Source organism: Stegastes partitus, unplaced genomic scaffold, assembly GCF_000690725.1.
Source record: "Stegastes partitus isolate 25-593 unplaced genomic scaffold, Stegastes_partitus-1.0.2 Scaffold979, whole genome shotgun sequence".
Classification (NCBI taxonomy): Eukaryota; Metazoa; Chordata; class Actinopteri; family Pomacentridae; genus Stegastes; species Stegastes partitus.
The window spans coordinates 231,579-247,810 of NW_007578710.1; the positions used below are offsets into that span (position 1 = coordinate 231,579).

General features: G+C 39.5%; 1 protein-coding gene across 1 annotated transcript in view; it reads left to right on the plus strand.

Annotated features, from left to right (window-relative positions):
- The window catches only part of LOC103366788 (neuropilin-1a-like), a 109,460-nt gene that overhangs the window by 59,952 nt on the left and 33,276 nt on the right, over positions 1-16,232 (plus strand). Inside the window, exon 6 of the mRNA XM_008294610.1 lies at positions 2,358-2,524. Within this exon, the coding sequence (XP_008292832.1) occupies positions 2,358-2,524 (167 nt within the window). The remainder of the gene's footprint in view (positions 1-2,357; positions 2,525-16,232) is intronic.

Below are 16,232 nucleotides of genomic sequence, written 5' to 3' on the forward strand. Positions count from 1 at the left end.
GTGGGTTAGCGTGTATTTATATCTGTTGATGTGCGAGCATGCACACAGAGCAGGGCGGCAATTAAACATTATTTTCACCATCAGTTAATCTAAAGATGCTTCTGTTTAGTAAAATCTATGGAGTCAACATTTAAAACCCCAAATTAATTCACTTTGCTGCCATAAATGACAAAGAAAAAGCAGCAAATCTCTCATTTTTAGAAGCTGAAATCAGAGGACATGTCTTGTTTTTTGTGATGATACGCTTAATTGTTTAATTGACTGATTTCTGCAGCGCCAAAAAAATAAAAAATAAAGCTTGGCTTGGCAGATTTGATTGCTGGCTAATTCTTAATCGCTTATTTTAACTCAAATGTAGACACTGGCGACATTCAGATTTCCAAATGTGAGGATTACTTCTCAGTTTTCTGTTATTCTCAGTGTATTTATCTTTGGATTTTGCTTTGTTTAAGGGAACATAAGCAATATCACCTCCCACTTTCCATGATTGTCGTACGTTTTATTAGTTTTATTTGATTATTTAACCTTTATTTAACCAGGAAGTCCCATGAAGATTCAAAATCTCTTTTACAAGAGAGACCTGGCCAAGGCAGTAGCCAATCACAACATATTAAGATGCAACAAATACAAATAAAACAACAAGGACAACGATTAGAACACAGTGGACCTCTCAAGAAAAACAATCATGTCCATTATGATGCCCTTAAATGTATTAATTGATATGAGTGTTTCTAATCTAAGATCTCTCTACAGATGACTCCAAGCACATGGGGCATAGTAGGAAAATACAGTTTAACAAAATAACTCACAAACTACATAAAAAGTAATTGATTGAAGGGCTGAGGGGGTTTAGATCGTTGCTAATCGTGGCCCTGCCCGGAGCAAAGCAAGAGTAGTTTTTCAAAGAAATGGATTTAAGTGAAATTCATTGACTCGTTTTTGGTTTTTGGTGGGATGCCGACTTGGTGCGATCCCGGACTCGGACATGAATCTCAGCAGCCACATTAGAATAATTACAGAGTCAGGATTCGGCAGCGTCGAGAATATATCAGGAATTAAAGGTTGTGTGTCTCTACAGGACTTTGGAAAACCTCATCCAGGCATTTGTCTTCAGTCAAGTCGACTGCTCTGACAGCGTCCTCACTCAGACCAGAAAGGGGCATCACATCGGTCCAGTTTGAGGTCTTTACACCGACTTCCTGTCTGCCAAAGGACTGATTTTAGAATATTGCTGTTGGGTTATAAAGCACTGAATAGTTTAGGGCCAGAATAGGGTTCTGGTCTGTTGCTACTTCATGAACCATCCAGACTTCACCGATAAGGAAGAGATCTCCAGACACGGAGATAAAGCCGAACTGCTCACCCTACACAAACTACTTCACCCGAGTCTCCTGGAATCGCTCGTATCACGTCTACAAAGTGAACTAGTTATAAACATCTCATATCGCGACAGAAATGTGGGAAAAAATGGGTGTTTTTTGGCTCTTTAGTTATTTGGTCCACTTCAAGTTCTCTTGCAGAAACCAGAATATAAACATCAGCCGATCAGACAGTGACTGCACTGGTTCACCTTGAACCTTCTCAGCTCGACTTTCTGTCCCCAAAAATCAAACACAAACATTTTAGTTCTTATGCACCACAAATCTGGAACAAACTCCCAGAAGACTTTTCAGTTTATCTACTTTTCATTGAACCAAATCTGTGGCTTCTGAATATTTTTCTTACTTTTTTCTCTGTTAAACGCTATTAATTGTGTTGAAATGTCGTCTTTATATTGCTTCATGTTTATTTTACGCATTACCTCGGTGCTTTTGGTGTTTTATGTAAGGCCCTTTAAATTGCCTGATGTCCTGTACAGACTTGTGTGTTGCGTTGTGTCGTCACCACTGTAGCTCTTTGGATTGACCTCGACTTGACTCCTCTTCACACCGTCAGTCATCACGCTGCTCACTTGTTTTCCTGCCTGACTCAGAGACAGAATTAGCTGTTTTTATTTTTGGTTTTTTTCTTTTCCCAGTGCAGATTTATGAGTGTAACTCAAGGAGCCCAGTTCTGTTTTGGTTAATGATAAATTCAGCCATTAGCAATGACAGCACAAAGAGCCAAACGCCAAAATTCACTTCATCCAGCTAATGATGTGAATAATACAATTTGTAAACTCACATTAAAGGGACAGTTAATATGACTTTGACAAACAAACATTTCCCTTTTGTGACCTGATAGTAATTTATGAACACTGCCATTCATACAGCTCTCAGTAGTTTGATGATTTGCTCCTTTTTGGAGGTTTTTTTGATGCCAGAAAAACTTAATTTCCACCTGAGATGTTTTATCTAAAATCTTCGTGTCTTTTGCAGAATTTGCTTGTATGGAGCCACTGGGCATGGAGTCGGGGGAAATTTCCTCAGAACAGATCAGCGCCTCCTCCCAGTACAACTCCAACTGGTCACCTGAACGCTCACGTCTCCACTACCAGGAAAACGGCTGGACGCCCTCAGACGACACCATGAGGGAGTGGATCCAGGTCAGGAATACCGCATGAACTCTTATTTAGTGACATCAGAAGCTTCAACAAGGGCCGGTGTGGTTCAGTAACAATAACAGGCCACTTCTGGGTTTAAATGACATTAAATACATATTGGAATTATTAGAAGTAGTTGCACATGAACTGGAGAATTCCAGCCTTACAGTCATTACTAAAATATGCTTCTGTTCAAGTTAAACAGTCGAATTGAAGAACTGACGTTATGTCACACAGAGTCTGATCTCAAAGTGAAAGTGTCCTCATTTCCTGGTGGGAAAACCGGAGCTCCTCGATTCGAACTTGACTTGAACCACTGAGATCTCGCTCACATCTGGTCTGAATATTGTTCACTCATTTGCACCGTTTCTCTGCACGTTACGGGGACACCGAACAGAAAAAAATAAGCTTACTTGCATTATTTATCGCAGCCTGCCTCTCCGGCACAGTTGACATTTCTTGTCTTCATTGAGAAATCTGACATAGCAGCCTGCAATAACTGAATGTAGGAATGAAAGGTGTTGGATTTCTTGTCTTTTAGCAAGTTTGCTGAAGTGACCACTGAACAGGGTTCAGAAGGCAGAGCTGTCGTTGTGTTTGACTCCATTCAGACTGCATTCCAGCATATTGTACTTACTCCATTAGCACTGTGAAACACTTGTTCTATATATAATTCAGCGTAAACTGGTGAGAATAACACAATTAGTGCTCAGATGACACCAAACAGTTGAGCTGTGAAGCTCATAAATAGCCTGCGAGGTGCTTTGTTTGCAAGGAAAACCAACAAGGTGCCAATATTAAATGGAAACGTTGTAAAATAGATGTTTATTTCCATCTATATGCACTTATAATGTGTGTGCATGTTTGTCTTGTTTATTCTTACGTTGTGGCCGCCTTCGTTTAGATGTGACACTTGCAGTTTGGTTGCTCTGTGGCAGATGCTGCTCTACATTCAACTTTCAGATATTCACACACAGGGGAGACTGAGCTCACTGCCGACTCTTCACTTACTCTTGCTTTGTCAGGACCACTTGGCATCACAGTTGAACACAACAGTTGGCATCAGTCTTCAACACACAGGATAGCTGGATTGAGAAAACCACGGACGTCGGAAACAGACGCTGTGAATCTGTAGTCAGATGTTCCATTTGATGTTGTCACCGTCACTTCTTTTCTGCAAGGTTCGTCTAGTCTTGTGAAAGAATGTATTTTAGCCCAAACTCTGATCTTTTCATCAACTTAACCAAAAAGGAAGTGACTGTCATATTTCATGCTGTTGGAATGAGAACAGGTTGGCCAGAGTGCATTTGGTTTTCTAGCTTTGTCACACTGACAGCTCGACATTTCTGCTGGTTTTTGCAGCATATAGTGAAACAGATCTGGTCTGTAGGTCCAAAACTTTCAGTACACAAAGTGTGTTTGAGCTGTAGTCGTAGTATCTTCCTGAGCTGGTGAACGAGGTTTACTTTTGTGGATTTTAGCAACTTCAGATTCCATTTTGTACCTTTTAAACTGGTGTTTTTGTTGTAAAGTAGTAGAAAAGTAGTAAACCTACTACTCTTTTAATATTGTGCATCTCTCTCACATTTCCTCAAATATATTTTGCTGCAACCATCCTCTGTCAGTAGGATTACAGAGTAAAGACAACACGATAAAATCACGTCTTACGTTGTACGGTCAGGTTAAACAAATTCTTAACTTGGAAGAACTGGAAACTTAAAGTTGACTTAACTTAAAATTAAGTTCCAGCAATGTTCATCTGAGAGGAATAACATGATTAAACTCAAACCAGTGGCAGGAATACGACTTGCTGACCTGATCTGGATAAACTTTCTTCATTTGTCGCCAGTTGAAACAATTTTCTTTTAAAAGTCTTTTTAATGTAATAATGCTTTATTTGTACAGCATCTTTCATGTATGCAGCTCTGACCTTAAAGATTTAATTAAATACAACATAATTCTTTTTTTAATTACAGAAGCTGAAGGACAGTGTAAAGCAGAACACTTTTTACAAGCAGAAATCACTTTTGAAAAGCAGCTTGTCAGAACAAATTCAGTCTTTTTGTTTTTTCTTTCCTGCATTCTTGAACGCCCCTGGAGAAGAATGCATGTTTAGCTAAAATTACAGGAACTACAATCTGATTTGTTTGTATTCCTCTCGGCACTAAACTATCAGATCGGACAGAATCACAGGTCAGCAGAACTTTAGGTGCTTATTAGCGCAGCCTCGCTTATAATTGGGATTTGAAAAGCGTAAACATTGTTCTGTTTTTCCTCATATGGTTTGGACCAAAGAAAACCCCGTCGTAGGTGGGATCGCCCCCTCAGATACTGTACTAAGGCGTGACTGCAGTCCAGCGCTGTCCCATTGTCCAGGACAGGAACTCATAGAGGAAGACTCACAATGCCCCTCGCAATAAGAGCAGACCCTCACTTCCCTCCTGTGGGGGTCCGAACAGGAAGACGGCGGCGCTGCTGGATTAGTGCGAGCGGCTCTCTATTGTCTGTCTGGGGACGTCTTTTGGCTACCGGCTCACAGCTGAGCCCTCTGGGTTAGAAGGATATGAAGGAGCCTGTTTTAATGGAGGTTAATGGCTTAAAGGAGGGACGCTGAGTTTACCTGAAGGTCACTGAATACACATAAATATTTAGTGTTTGTGAGATTCCCTGATGAAAGGTTTCATCGTTTTTACTGTGTGGTAAGAAGTGATTTTTAAGGGGCTCCTGGAAGTAACGGATTAAATGGAAATGAAGCTGTACAGCCCTGGAGATTGTAGGTTTTGTTAAACAATATTCTGCTATATCCTTGAAATTTTTGTATTTAAAAGATGTGTTACCAAATCTGTGGAGTTCAATGAGAATGAATGAACAGTGACTTAGCACCAGCTCGTTGCTCCTCTTGTTGTAAAGTTTCTGTTGTTTCTATATGCGCTTAGAAACGTGGATTTTATTTAAACATTGGAGGTGGTCCACCCACTGGAGCATCAAACATTTATTTACTGCATTCTGGGGATTTTTTTATGCATGAGTTTGTGTTTGAAATGCCTTTATTTACTGTATGTAAAGGACAAAACAAAATGCAGGCACAATGAGAAATGTCAGCAGTTTTTCAAAAAGGTCCACTCGTGGTACAGACCTTAACTCGGTTCTTCACACTGTTTTAAACTGGTAAATGTTAAATGGTCTGCAATTATATAAGGCCTTTCTACTTTGAGTGGTGCTCAAAGCTCTTTACAATGTGTTTCTCATTAACACACATTCATACACCAGTGGCGACAAAGCTGCCCATGCAAGGTGCTGCCTGCCATCTGGAGCAATTTCAGGTTCAGCGTCTTGCCCACGGACACTTCAGAACATGGATAAACCGCTAGAAAAGTGTAGGAGGAGGTCCTTTGAATGCATGTGGCTGAAGTCTGTAAAGTCAGATAAAAACAAGCAGGTCTGAGCTCAGGTGCAGAGAAAGCTGGATTAAACCTGGGCAAAGTTGAGCCCCAGATCCTATGGTCCGCTGTGGGTCAGTGACATTATTAATAGTATCCTTCCAGAAGAGTCCTGGTTTGTTTCTGCACCTCTGGGCAAAATAGCACAAAGCTACCATTTGTAATCTGCAGTGTGGACTGTACCTGTGGAGACACGGTGGACAGTGGGTGCATTTGTTCCTCTATGCATGTGTATATAGGACTTTATTTATTTGCACTGTCTTATTACAAACTCGCCGATGCGTTTTCATTTTCTCTTTATCGTGACCAGTTTAAGCTGCACTAAAAATAACCTTGAGTCCCCGTCGACCACTTCTTTCCTCCTCACTTTGGGTCCATGTTGCATTATAATTATATTTTATCGAAGGCACCACCTTGCTCCAGGTTTGCTAATTTTATTAAACCTTTTACATCCTACAGCTACATTTTAATAAAACTTTATTTTGCCCCCTCGAGTTAATGCAGAAGTGCCTTCAGTGTCGATCAAGAAATGATCACAAACTAACTTCCACACAGTTAACATGTGGATGAGCTTTGGCCGTTACTTTCATGGTAAAGGGGCAACTTTTATAAACCCGTACTGACGAGACAACATGCGCACTAATGTGTCCTTGCCCTGTTCCAATACACCTTTATCAAACCAAACACCCCTCAGTGCAGATATCACAACGATTCATTCAGATTTTCTTGCTTTTAGTGCCTCAGGACTGCAAATAAAAACCTGCTAAAGCTTCAGACTTTCTCCACTTTCCTATTTAGATCAAAGCAACCGCAAAACCTTCATGCTAATCTCTCATACTGTATGAATTAAAACACCTGGAGGACTTCTGTCTGCAGACGGCCACTGAACAGCTCCAGTGTTTCCCATCAGGACACACCGACTGCAGACGCCACAGGAGGTGACGACAATCCTCACGAGTTTTCATCAGCAACCTCTCGGTCACACGTTCGCGCCTGCAGCTCCGAATCCAGAAGCTTTTTTTTCTGCGTGAAGACGGCTTTACTATGCATGTGTGCGTCCTTCTGTTGTTCAAGTGGAGCTTTGTTGGCAGTCGCTCCTGAAGGAACACCAGACCATCCCCCTGTCACTGTGATTTATAGCCTCCCAACCAGCACTGTTGCTCGCAACCCCCGAACCTGACTCCGTGAGGCATTTGAGTTATGACTGGTGGTTTTTTTGAAGAGAATTTTCCATTTTATTTGATTAAGTGTGGTGCGTAGCCAGCTCCGCGCAGCATGGTTTGCCTCACGGCTTTCGATTCATCTTACTTGAGAAGAAAATTATGACTTAGTTAATTCTTGCATGCTCGCCTCTTCCACTGAGAACTCCTCTATTATTCATTTAAAGGCATTTATATTTTATTGATACTATTTTCAGGTTGCTATTCATAATGTTGTCGGGGGGGTGATGTCACCCGGTGGTAATTTGGTTGGCGGCAGACAATGAGCTCATTATCTATCTTTATGATAAATCTGTAATCATATTTCGCAGCGTGGTGACTCATTTCATCAGAATTCTGGATATTTCCAATTAAGCGGGAAAATCCCCTCTCTCTCCCCTCACATCTGCAAACTGCATTTTTACTGAAGGAGGTATTAACTGCAATGCTCGCTAGAAATACGACAAGTTTACTGGTGCAGCAGTCGAATGATAAAAACAAGTTTCAAGCAAATTCAAAGACAATTACTTGCTTCAACAGCATCCAGAAAATTGCAGCATTCAAGCTTCTTTTGCACAAATGTGGCATCAAACTGGTTGGTGGATGCATCTTTACAAGCTGTAGTAAATTGACTTGTTATTGGGAACAGTGATGTAAGCCCAGGAAAGGCTTCCTTCCCCTGGCTTCAGGTATTTATAGACACCCTGCCGTTTGTCTTCAGGATCTCTTTGACGCCACCAGGAAGAGCTCAGTGGCTGCATCTGGAGAACACATTTAGGTCTCCTGTGAGCGAGGTGTGTTGTCGGAGGCAGGAGGGGAACTGAAAGACAAAAGATCCTCCAGAGAACGTTAAAGAGCAGACCTCTGGGGGGAAATCCACGCCGAAACTTCCAGACCTGGGAAATATCATTAACCCAGAGTTGAGAGCTCAAGATCAGCACAAATCAGACCTAATAACATGGAGATGTGTTGAAGTTTAGTTTAAGCATGTTGTGATCATGCTAATCATAAATCTAACTTAATGAACGGGCAAAAGAAGGTTATGAGACACAAGTCATGTCATTCATCGAAGACAGTGATGCCCAAAACCCAGCAGATCCAATTAGTCTGTTATTTTGTTCTGGATGGAAACCTTGAGGCAGAAACAAGAACAGCATTTCTTCTTTTTCATCAATGCCAAGGCGTCGTTTAAAATTTCTGTAATGAGATTTTAAAGACCCAGTGGTTCTAAAAGTCACTCTGCAGAAACACAATCATCTTAAAAGTTGATCGTCCAACAAGAATTCAACCTTGTTTTCTGCAAGTCACAGCAATTTAGTGAGTTTTACTGACCGTATATTAGATATTTAAATGTATTTGTCTGGCATTTTCTGACAGATATCACTTGAAACTGACTTCCTTCAGCATGAAACTCAAATAACAGACTCATGATAGTTGCTTTTTAGGAAACAAGGTTTTCCAATTTGCATTTTGCAAATTTACCTGAAGAACACAAAAGGAAGTATTTTACTTTTCGTGTTGTTTATGTTTCGGGTTTTCAAAGTTTCCAGTGTTTCCAAAAATCTCTTAGAAACATAATCACATAAAAGTTGATCTTCCAAATAGACTTAAACTACATTTCAGCAAGTTTGAAACAAGTCTGGGAAACTATTTTCAAATGCATGCTGTGTTTGGACGTTTGAATAATATTTCCAATATTTCTGACAATCCAAGGCGCAATGAGCTCACTTAGCAGACTCATGAAACTTGCTTGTCTGGTGTCATCCGTTTCAATAAACATCAGGCTAATGCAGTTAGCACTGTGGTAATGTGATTTTTAGGAGGCAGGGGTGTCTAATCAGTCTGCCTTGTGGATGAATACCTCAAGGCTACTAATTCTTGGAGACGTCCCACTTTTTCACAAGTAGACAACCGTCTACGGAAACGATCAGTCAAACAGATCTCAGTGCTGAAGATAGAGAATGAGGATTATCTTCCTACATAACGAACTACCTGCAGCTCCGTCCATGAAGAATAGCCACAAGCATGGACAAGATGGATGCACATGTACCAGCTGTTGTCAAGCTGATTTAACTGCTAACTAACTCCCACAACTTCTTTATCAACAGAAGTTTGTGGGACAAATATGTTTCTTCATGCAAGTAATCAGCTAATACGGACAAAATCTCATGTTGAATGAATGAAATACAATAAATTAGCAGTGGAGTCTGATTATCAGCCCAACATGATGCTGTAGAAACACTGTCAGTCATCCAGTTTTCCTCGAGTGCCAACCATAAAATTCTTTTGTTTTAAGTCATAAAGCAAACTTTTTCTCTTAGCATGCAATCGGCTGCATCCCCGGAGTCCTGCACTCTTCTCTGTAAACACAAAAACCTCAGATGAGAATGGACTAATTGAGGCTCTTTCTTTTACTATCACTGCTAAAGCAGTATCCTGTTTTGGCAGGAAGTAGCAGCGTTTCTGTTCAATCTCATTTAGCCACACTTCGACTGAGTTATGTCCCCTTCCTGCATTTTGTTCCCTTCATTAAAAAGCTCTAAGTGTGACTGTTTTCTGTGGCATAAATGGTAGGCACTGCCAAGTGTTGAGTAATTAGAAGATGGAAGAGCAATTACCCTCAGTCACTTGATGGACGAAGTCTGGAGAACGGAGCTGCGAGCGCCAGCCGCTGCAGAAAACGTGTATCGACTGGCTGAAGGATTATTGTAAAAGCTTTTCCTGTTACACCTCTAAGTACACGAAGGTACATGCACGTACTGGATCCAACCTGAATAGGCCAACATGGAGCAACACCATCAAATCTATTTTACTGAATCTTGAAGAAGTTCCACGTTTAGTTGTCTCAGTAAATTACAAGAAATGAAGAATATGAATTTACCCAAAACTGTATCAGTAAAGAGAAAAAATGCTTCTTAAAATGCATCTCTAACATATTTTTTTTAACATTTTCTATGTTATATTTCAGATTTCAAATGTGAAAGTGGAATCCCTCAAGCTTTGTTTTCAAATACTACATAATTTAAAACACTAGTAGACGGTCAACAGTCAGCATCAGAGGCCTGTTTTCATTTGATCGGTTCATTCTTTAGATGATAAAAAGTGCCCTCAAAGCTGATCCTTTTGTTTGACCAACTCTGTAGAAGAAACAAAAAATCTAAAGTATTCACATAAGACAAGTAAAAGCTGAAATGAAGAGAATGTTTACATGAGATCAGTCCCCAAAACAATTTGATTTTCTGTAAAATGAGTATCCAGCTCTTCGTTCCATTCCCAGCACCAAGAATTTATTCTCTGATGTGACTTTCCGTGACCTCACCTTTAACCTGCTCAGTCCCTGGAATCACCTCGTCTCTTTACTGGAACAGCGTCTTTGCTTTTGTAGTATTCTGATTTATTTGCTGCTTTCAGTGCAGAAACTACATCATGTGTCTTCTGATTTCTTCTCACCTCATTGTTCAGTAACGCCAAACAGCCACTCTACAAACAGAGGACTGTGAAATGCAGTTTAGCAAAGTGTTACAAACTCCAGGGTGGTAAATTAAATTCTCTATTAAAGCAACAATAAACTGTTTTAAGATGACTTTTGCTTGTAAAGTGCATTTTAAATTGCTATTATTAAGCGTTTTCTGCTTAAGCCAGCTCTCGATGTTTTACTGAACAACAGAACCGATCTAGTAGCTTGTTTATGTCATTTCACAACAAACCTCGCTGTGTACAGCCTCTTTGTCGCATACAGTGTGCGTCGTGTACACATGGGGGGGTTGCATCTCGTGGGAATCGAGATGAGAACAGAGCTGGGAGCGCCGGTGAGAGATCCCACGAAACATGGGTTCCCAGGGGTCTCCCTGTCAGTCACAGAGCCCACACAGACCTGCGGGAAGCTATTTTCTGCTCCGGTCCTGAAAAAGCAACGGTGGGAGAAGTCAAATCCCGGCCTCTGGGGCCTTCCCATGCACAACCATCACAGCAGCAACGTCTCTATGGTAATATAATTACACACCATATATTACAGGCATCCCACATGCTGAAGCGTTGAGCGCGTCTCGGTATGCAACCGATAATTTCCAAACTCAACAAACAAGCAATTTAGTTTAAATGGAATGAAGAGGAAGTCAAATGGAGTGTCAGCTCGTTTAATACGCACTTAATTCTATCTCCCTGTACGTGTAACGCTGCTGAAGTATTCTTAATTTTAGATAAGCCTGAGTATTTGTGGACAGTGTAGAGACCACTTTAAGGCGTTCTGTTATCGCTGATTCTCTCTTTGATGATAACTATCACGGTTTAATCTTTTTTTTCCATCGTTTTCTTTTTAAGCACTTCGACTGTTACTGGATGCTGCTTTGAGATATAAAAAAAAAAGTCTTTATCTGTTTTTTAGCCTTTAGATCAGAAGTATTACCACGAGGTTTGATAAAGTCTGTGGAATTTAACTTCGACTTGGTTATTTTAAGAATTCCTTTGAACAAGTAAAACTGCTGGGAAAAAAAACGATGATGATCACATTTAATTAATAAAAAGAAAAAGACATAATATGCTATGTGACCCCTTTGGTCCAATCTGTGTAAAAATAAATTAAATCATCTCCAATTGGAGGTCTTTTCTATTTTTAGGGCGTCTTGTCCCGAGACTTGAGTTTGTTTACTCTACCGGATGTTCTAACTCAATCAGACACGAGACAATAAGTTTAGTGAGTCTAGTCGCACAATCAAACCGAGAAGCTGTCCTCGGGCATCAGTCGAATGGGACTTAATTTAAGTTGTGACAGCGAATCACCGTGTTTTACATGCATGTACAAAGAGTTTTTAGCAATTTAACTGTCAGAAAACAAAAACTGTAAATGGATTTGGAGTGAACTTTTACAGCACTTTTGACTTCTGTGGGGCTTCGTTTAAGTCAACAGGTTCAAAGCTTGTACCAGTTGTGAATTATATCCTTTCTACAAACTTCATGTCTTCAGGCTGTGTTGACTTTGCACCAGTCTTTGTAAATACTTGGTCTTTTGGTAAACAGCTGTACAGGTCCAGTTAAAGTCTTAAAATCAGTGCATCGTAAAAAAAAAAACTTCTACATGACTGGTTTGTGTTTTTGGATAAACCAGCTAAATGTCAGGCTTTCTCTGATTATAAATCATTGGCATAAGACGTAAATGCTGCTCTGCTATTATTCCAAGGCACCCAAGAGAATTAGTTAAATCAGATGAAATTAATTTGAACTACATTAGCAATCAGTTGAATGAATGCGTCTCATGTGTGCTGTGAAGCCACTGAAGGCAGGTCTGTACGATGAAGCAGGATTTGGGGTTATCGAGTTAACTTGAGGTTTAATTCTGAGTTTTCAGGACTATAGTTGCGGCTCACTTCCTTCAGTGGATGGAGCTCCAGTCTTACTCGCTTTATTTTTTCCCCCTGCAAGGAATTTTAAAGCCATTTTATTGCTCTACAGGCCTTTCTATAGTGATATAATCATGAAAACAGAGACTGATTAAAGCGCTAAAGTCTTCTGCTTGTTGACCTCATAAGATTTGCAGTAATCCTACTCATGGCTTTGATTTATGTTTTTACATTTGTGCTTTACTTGCTGTTCAATGTATCTGCTGCGAGAAGAATCAGGCTGAACTCGTCCTACATGCCGTAAGAATAGGCTCCATAGAAGCAACACGTTTAATGAAATACATAATTGTAGCCTGATTCTAATTAGATCTACTTGTGCCTTAATGATGGAGCAGTGTTATTATTAATCCCATTAACACTTTGCACATTTTTTCCCAGCTTTTCTTCCTGCTTTGGCTGCAGCAGCTGTGCTCCTTTTTAGTCTGTATTTTATGTTTTCATTGATCATGTTTGTTTTTGTTGTGAGAAATATGCAGCTCCAGACTACGAGACTAGGCTCCGGACACAACATAAAAAGAACACATGGGAGCTAGACAGTTTTTAGGTTCATGCTCCAAGCGAAGAAGGTAATTATATTTTGTTGTGTTACAGAAAGAATAAGCCTTCTGACATCTACAAAACTACTTCTTTTTTTTACCATATAGGTTTAATTAAAGACTTTTAATATTCTCTCTGGTATTATTCACAAAAACTTTGACGTCACGTCTTCTGTGTCATCAAACCAAGTTTTGCATTAAACTTGGAAACACAGATAAAAAAAATCAATCTTCCTCAATAAAGTAGAACAAAATGATGAGGATGTTGGATAATATATCAAAAAGGAGTCATTTAATCTAAAATGTGAGTGTATTAACTGTGTAGAGCTGGAGTTAGTGCTTTATCATGAAAATACTTTAACCCATGTGATTTAATTTTATGCTAATTTGAGCAATTAACAGAATATTTAATACATTTAGTCAATGTGCAGCCGACTGTATATTGTATAAACTTAATGATGTTGCTTTGCGTCTTTGCCACATGTACCACTGGACTTTACTGTCATTTTGGGCCCATAATCAATTCAAGTGTCTTTTTAGGATATTTATTGTAAGTAAAAATATAAAATGAATGTTTTTTTTCGCCCTGAGTACTGTTTGTAGGATTTCCCCTCAAGCTGACAGTCTTTACCTTTAGGGTTGTGTCGCTTCTTGGACCAAAAGTCAGAATTTTTGCTGTGTGGAGGCAACGGTTACAAAAATCTGATTTTAAAACGTGAGGACAACGTTCTCCCCGACTACAAATTCCTCCTTTGGTTCAGTTATATATTTAGTTTCATAAATCGGCTGCTGCGTTGACACGGCTTCTTAACCTCGAGGGCTACAAACACACACACACAAACTACAGGTCACACACTAGTTATTAGTGATGCGGGTGGACAACCGTAAAATTGGTGCTGAGCTGGTTCACACACACACACACATACATGCTGTAAATGATGTCACACACACTCTTCAGTATCTCAGACCACACACTCTCGGACATCCTTGTCGGATCAGCAGCCTGAGGACTTAAACTTCAGCGAATCCTCGACTCAACCCGTCTGAATTAAACGCATGACCTAAATCACATGTCGCCCTCCGTTCCTCTGCAGGGAAAGACGGCTTTGTTGATAATAATAGGGAGGCACAGACACACAGTGCATGCACACATTAATCAAATCAAACCGCAAAACATGAAAGTAATGATAAAAGAAACTGTTTGTGAGCAACGTTCATGTTCGGATTTATGTCTTTTCATATTAAACTGATAATCAGAAATCACTACACGAGTAATATAAGTGCAGTAACGTGATGTGTCAGCGCCTCGTTTCACCTGTTTAAGTGGATATTCTCAATAATGATTTAGTCTTCATCACCTGCAGCATATAGATTATAACGACTGCATTATGTTTCTGTAAAGGTCTTGGTCCTGTGGCAGAGGGGGGCTGTGTTAACAGACGGGGGTTCTCATCTCTCCAGCGTCCTGCTCTGATTTTTCACTGTCTACTTATGGACGGATCACAGTATAATTAATGAGATCTGAGCCCTTGTTTCTCGTGTGCTTCAAGTGAAACATGGCACAGGACGGTCTGCATTTTTGATGCAGACGATGTCTGAGTGAATAAAGTTGGTGCCACGCTTTAACTTTCAAATTGTGTTTTGTTTGTAACGTTCATGAAAAAAGAAAAATCCAGAAAATGCATCTTTTCATCTTTAGAAGTTGCTTTCTTTTGATGCAGATACTCAATGTGACACTTTAAGATGTGCCTGAAACAACAACAGCATTCTGCTTGAACACACTGGGGTTAGATCAGGACTCAACTTTTGGAACTGCAGCCTTTCATTTCATTGCTTAAGTGCTCTTTGACAGTAATTGTTGTAAGAGGGGACGTCATCTGTTGTCTCCATGAGGCTTTTCTCTCAAAAATCCACTTCTTTAATTGTTCGGGGCAGTTGTTTCCAACTTCTCATTGTCTCTGGTGTACCCTGTACTTTTAAACTACATGAAAAATCTGTTTTTATCCCATTCAGTAGACATTCAATTTTAGGAAAGTATTACATCCACTTTGCTGATGCGATTAACTTTTCTGCCATTTACTTCAGCGTAAATTTCAACTTTTAGCTAACTGAGGTTCATATGGTGAAATATTTTAACCACTAAATACCACAACGTTACTCCTTTCTCCTCGCTATATATTTCAAAGTCTATCAGCTTTGCGTTTCAAACATTCATTGCAATAGATTTGGTCAGTTTATTTAGCTTTTTTTACTGTCAGCTAACTGTTTTACTTTTTTTATTTTAACTTTCAGCTAACTGAGGTCTTGATAGCTAACTATTTCAGCAACAAATTACCTAAATATCTTAAAACTATATGCCTTTGGTTATAAATTTGGCCAAATTATTTATCTATGTACATCATCTTTAGTGTCTGCAGCAGCTACCTGCTGATTTTAGCCGTTTATCCACAACTGTCTCGGTCTGTCTGTTCTAATTAACTATTTATTCATATAGACTTTTCAATAACTGTCGAGCTATTACACAACAATTTAAACTTTAATTCCAAACTTTCAGCTCTTAAAATCATTCTTTCATTCCTTTTAGTGAACTGTTTTTAACTTTTAACTCTTGTTCTAACTTTTAGAATAAGAACCCAAGGTTTTGTTAACTAACTATTCACACCATTATTTACAACATTTGGCCAATTTATTCAGTTATTTCGATAATTTTCACCATCACCTAACGATTTTCACACTTTCCTTTTACATTTAGCTATTTATGGGCCAAGCTGTTGGCTTTTCTTCAGTCAGCTACCAATGTCAGCTGTTTGGCTTGTTTTAGGCATGTCCATTTTATTCAACCATGTATTCATTACTTTTCAAAAATTGTTTAGCTAATGCATAAAGATTTTAGACTTTTTATCCAAAATTCAGTTTTATATGACTTGAAGCTAACAGGTTGCTGTTGTCGCTGCTTTCTCGCCGCTAACTGTTGCTGCTTCGGTGTTACAGTTCACTAAATACATGGAAACATTTTTTAATCACATATTTTCCATTTTGTCATCTTGAACTACTCTGAGTACAACCTCTCAACTTTAGAAATACCCCCGCAGTCAGATACTATTTAGTTATTTGAAGAGTTCATTTGCAAAAACAGATAA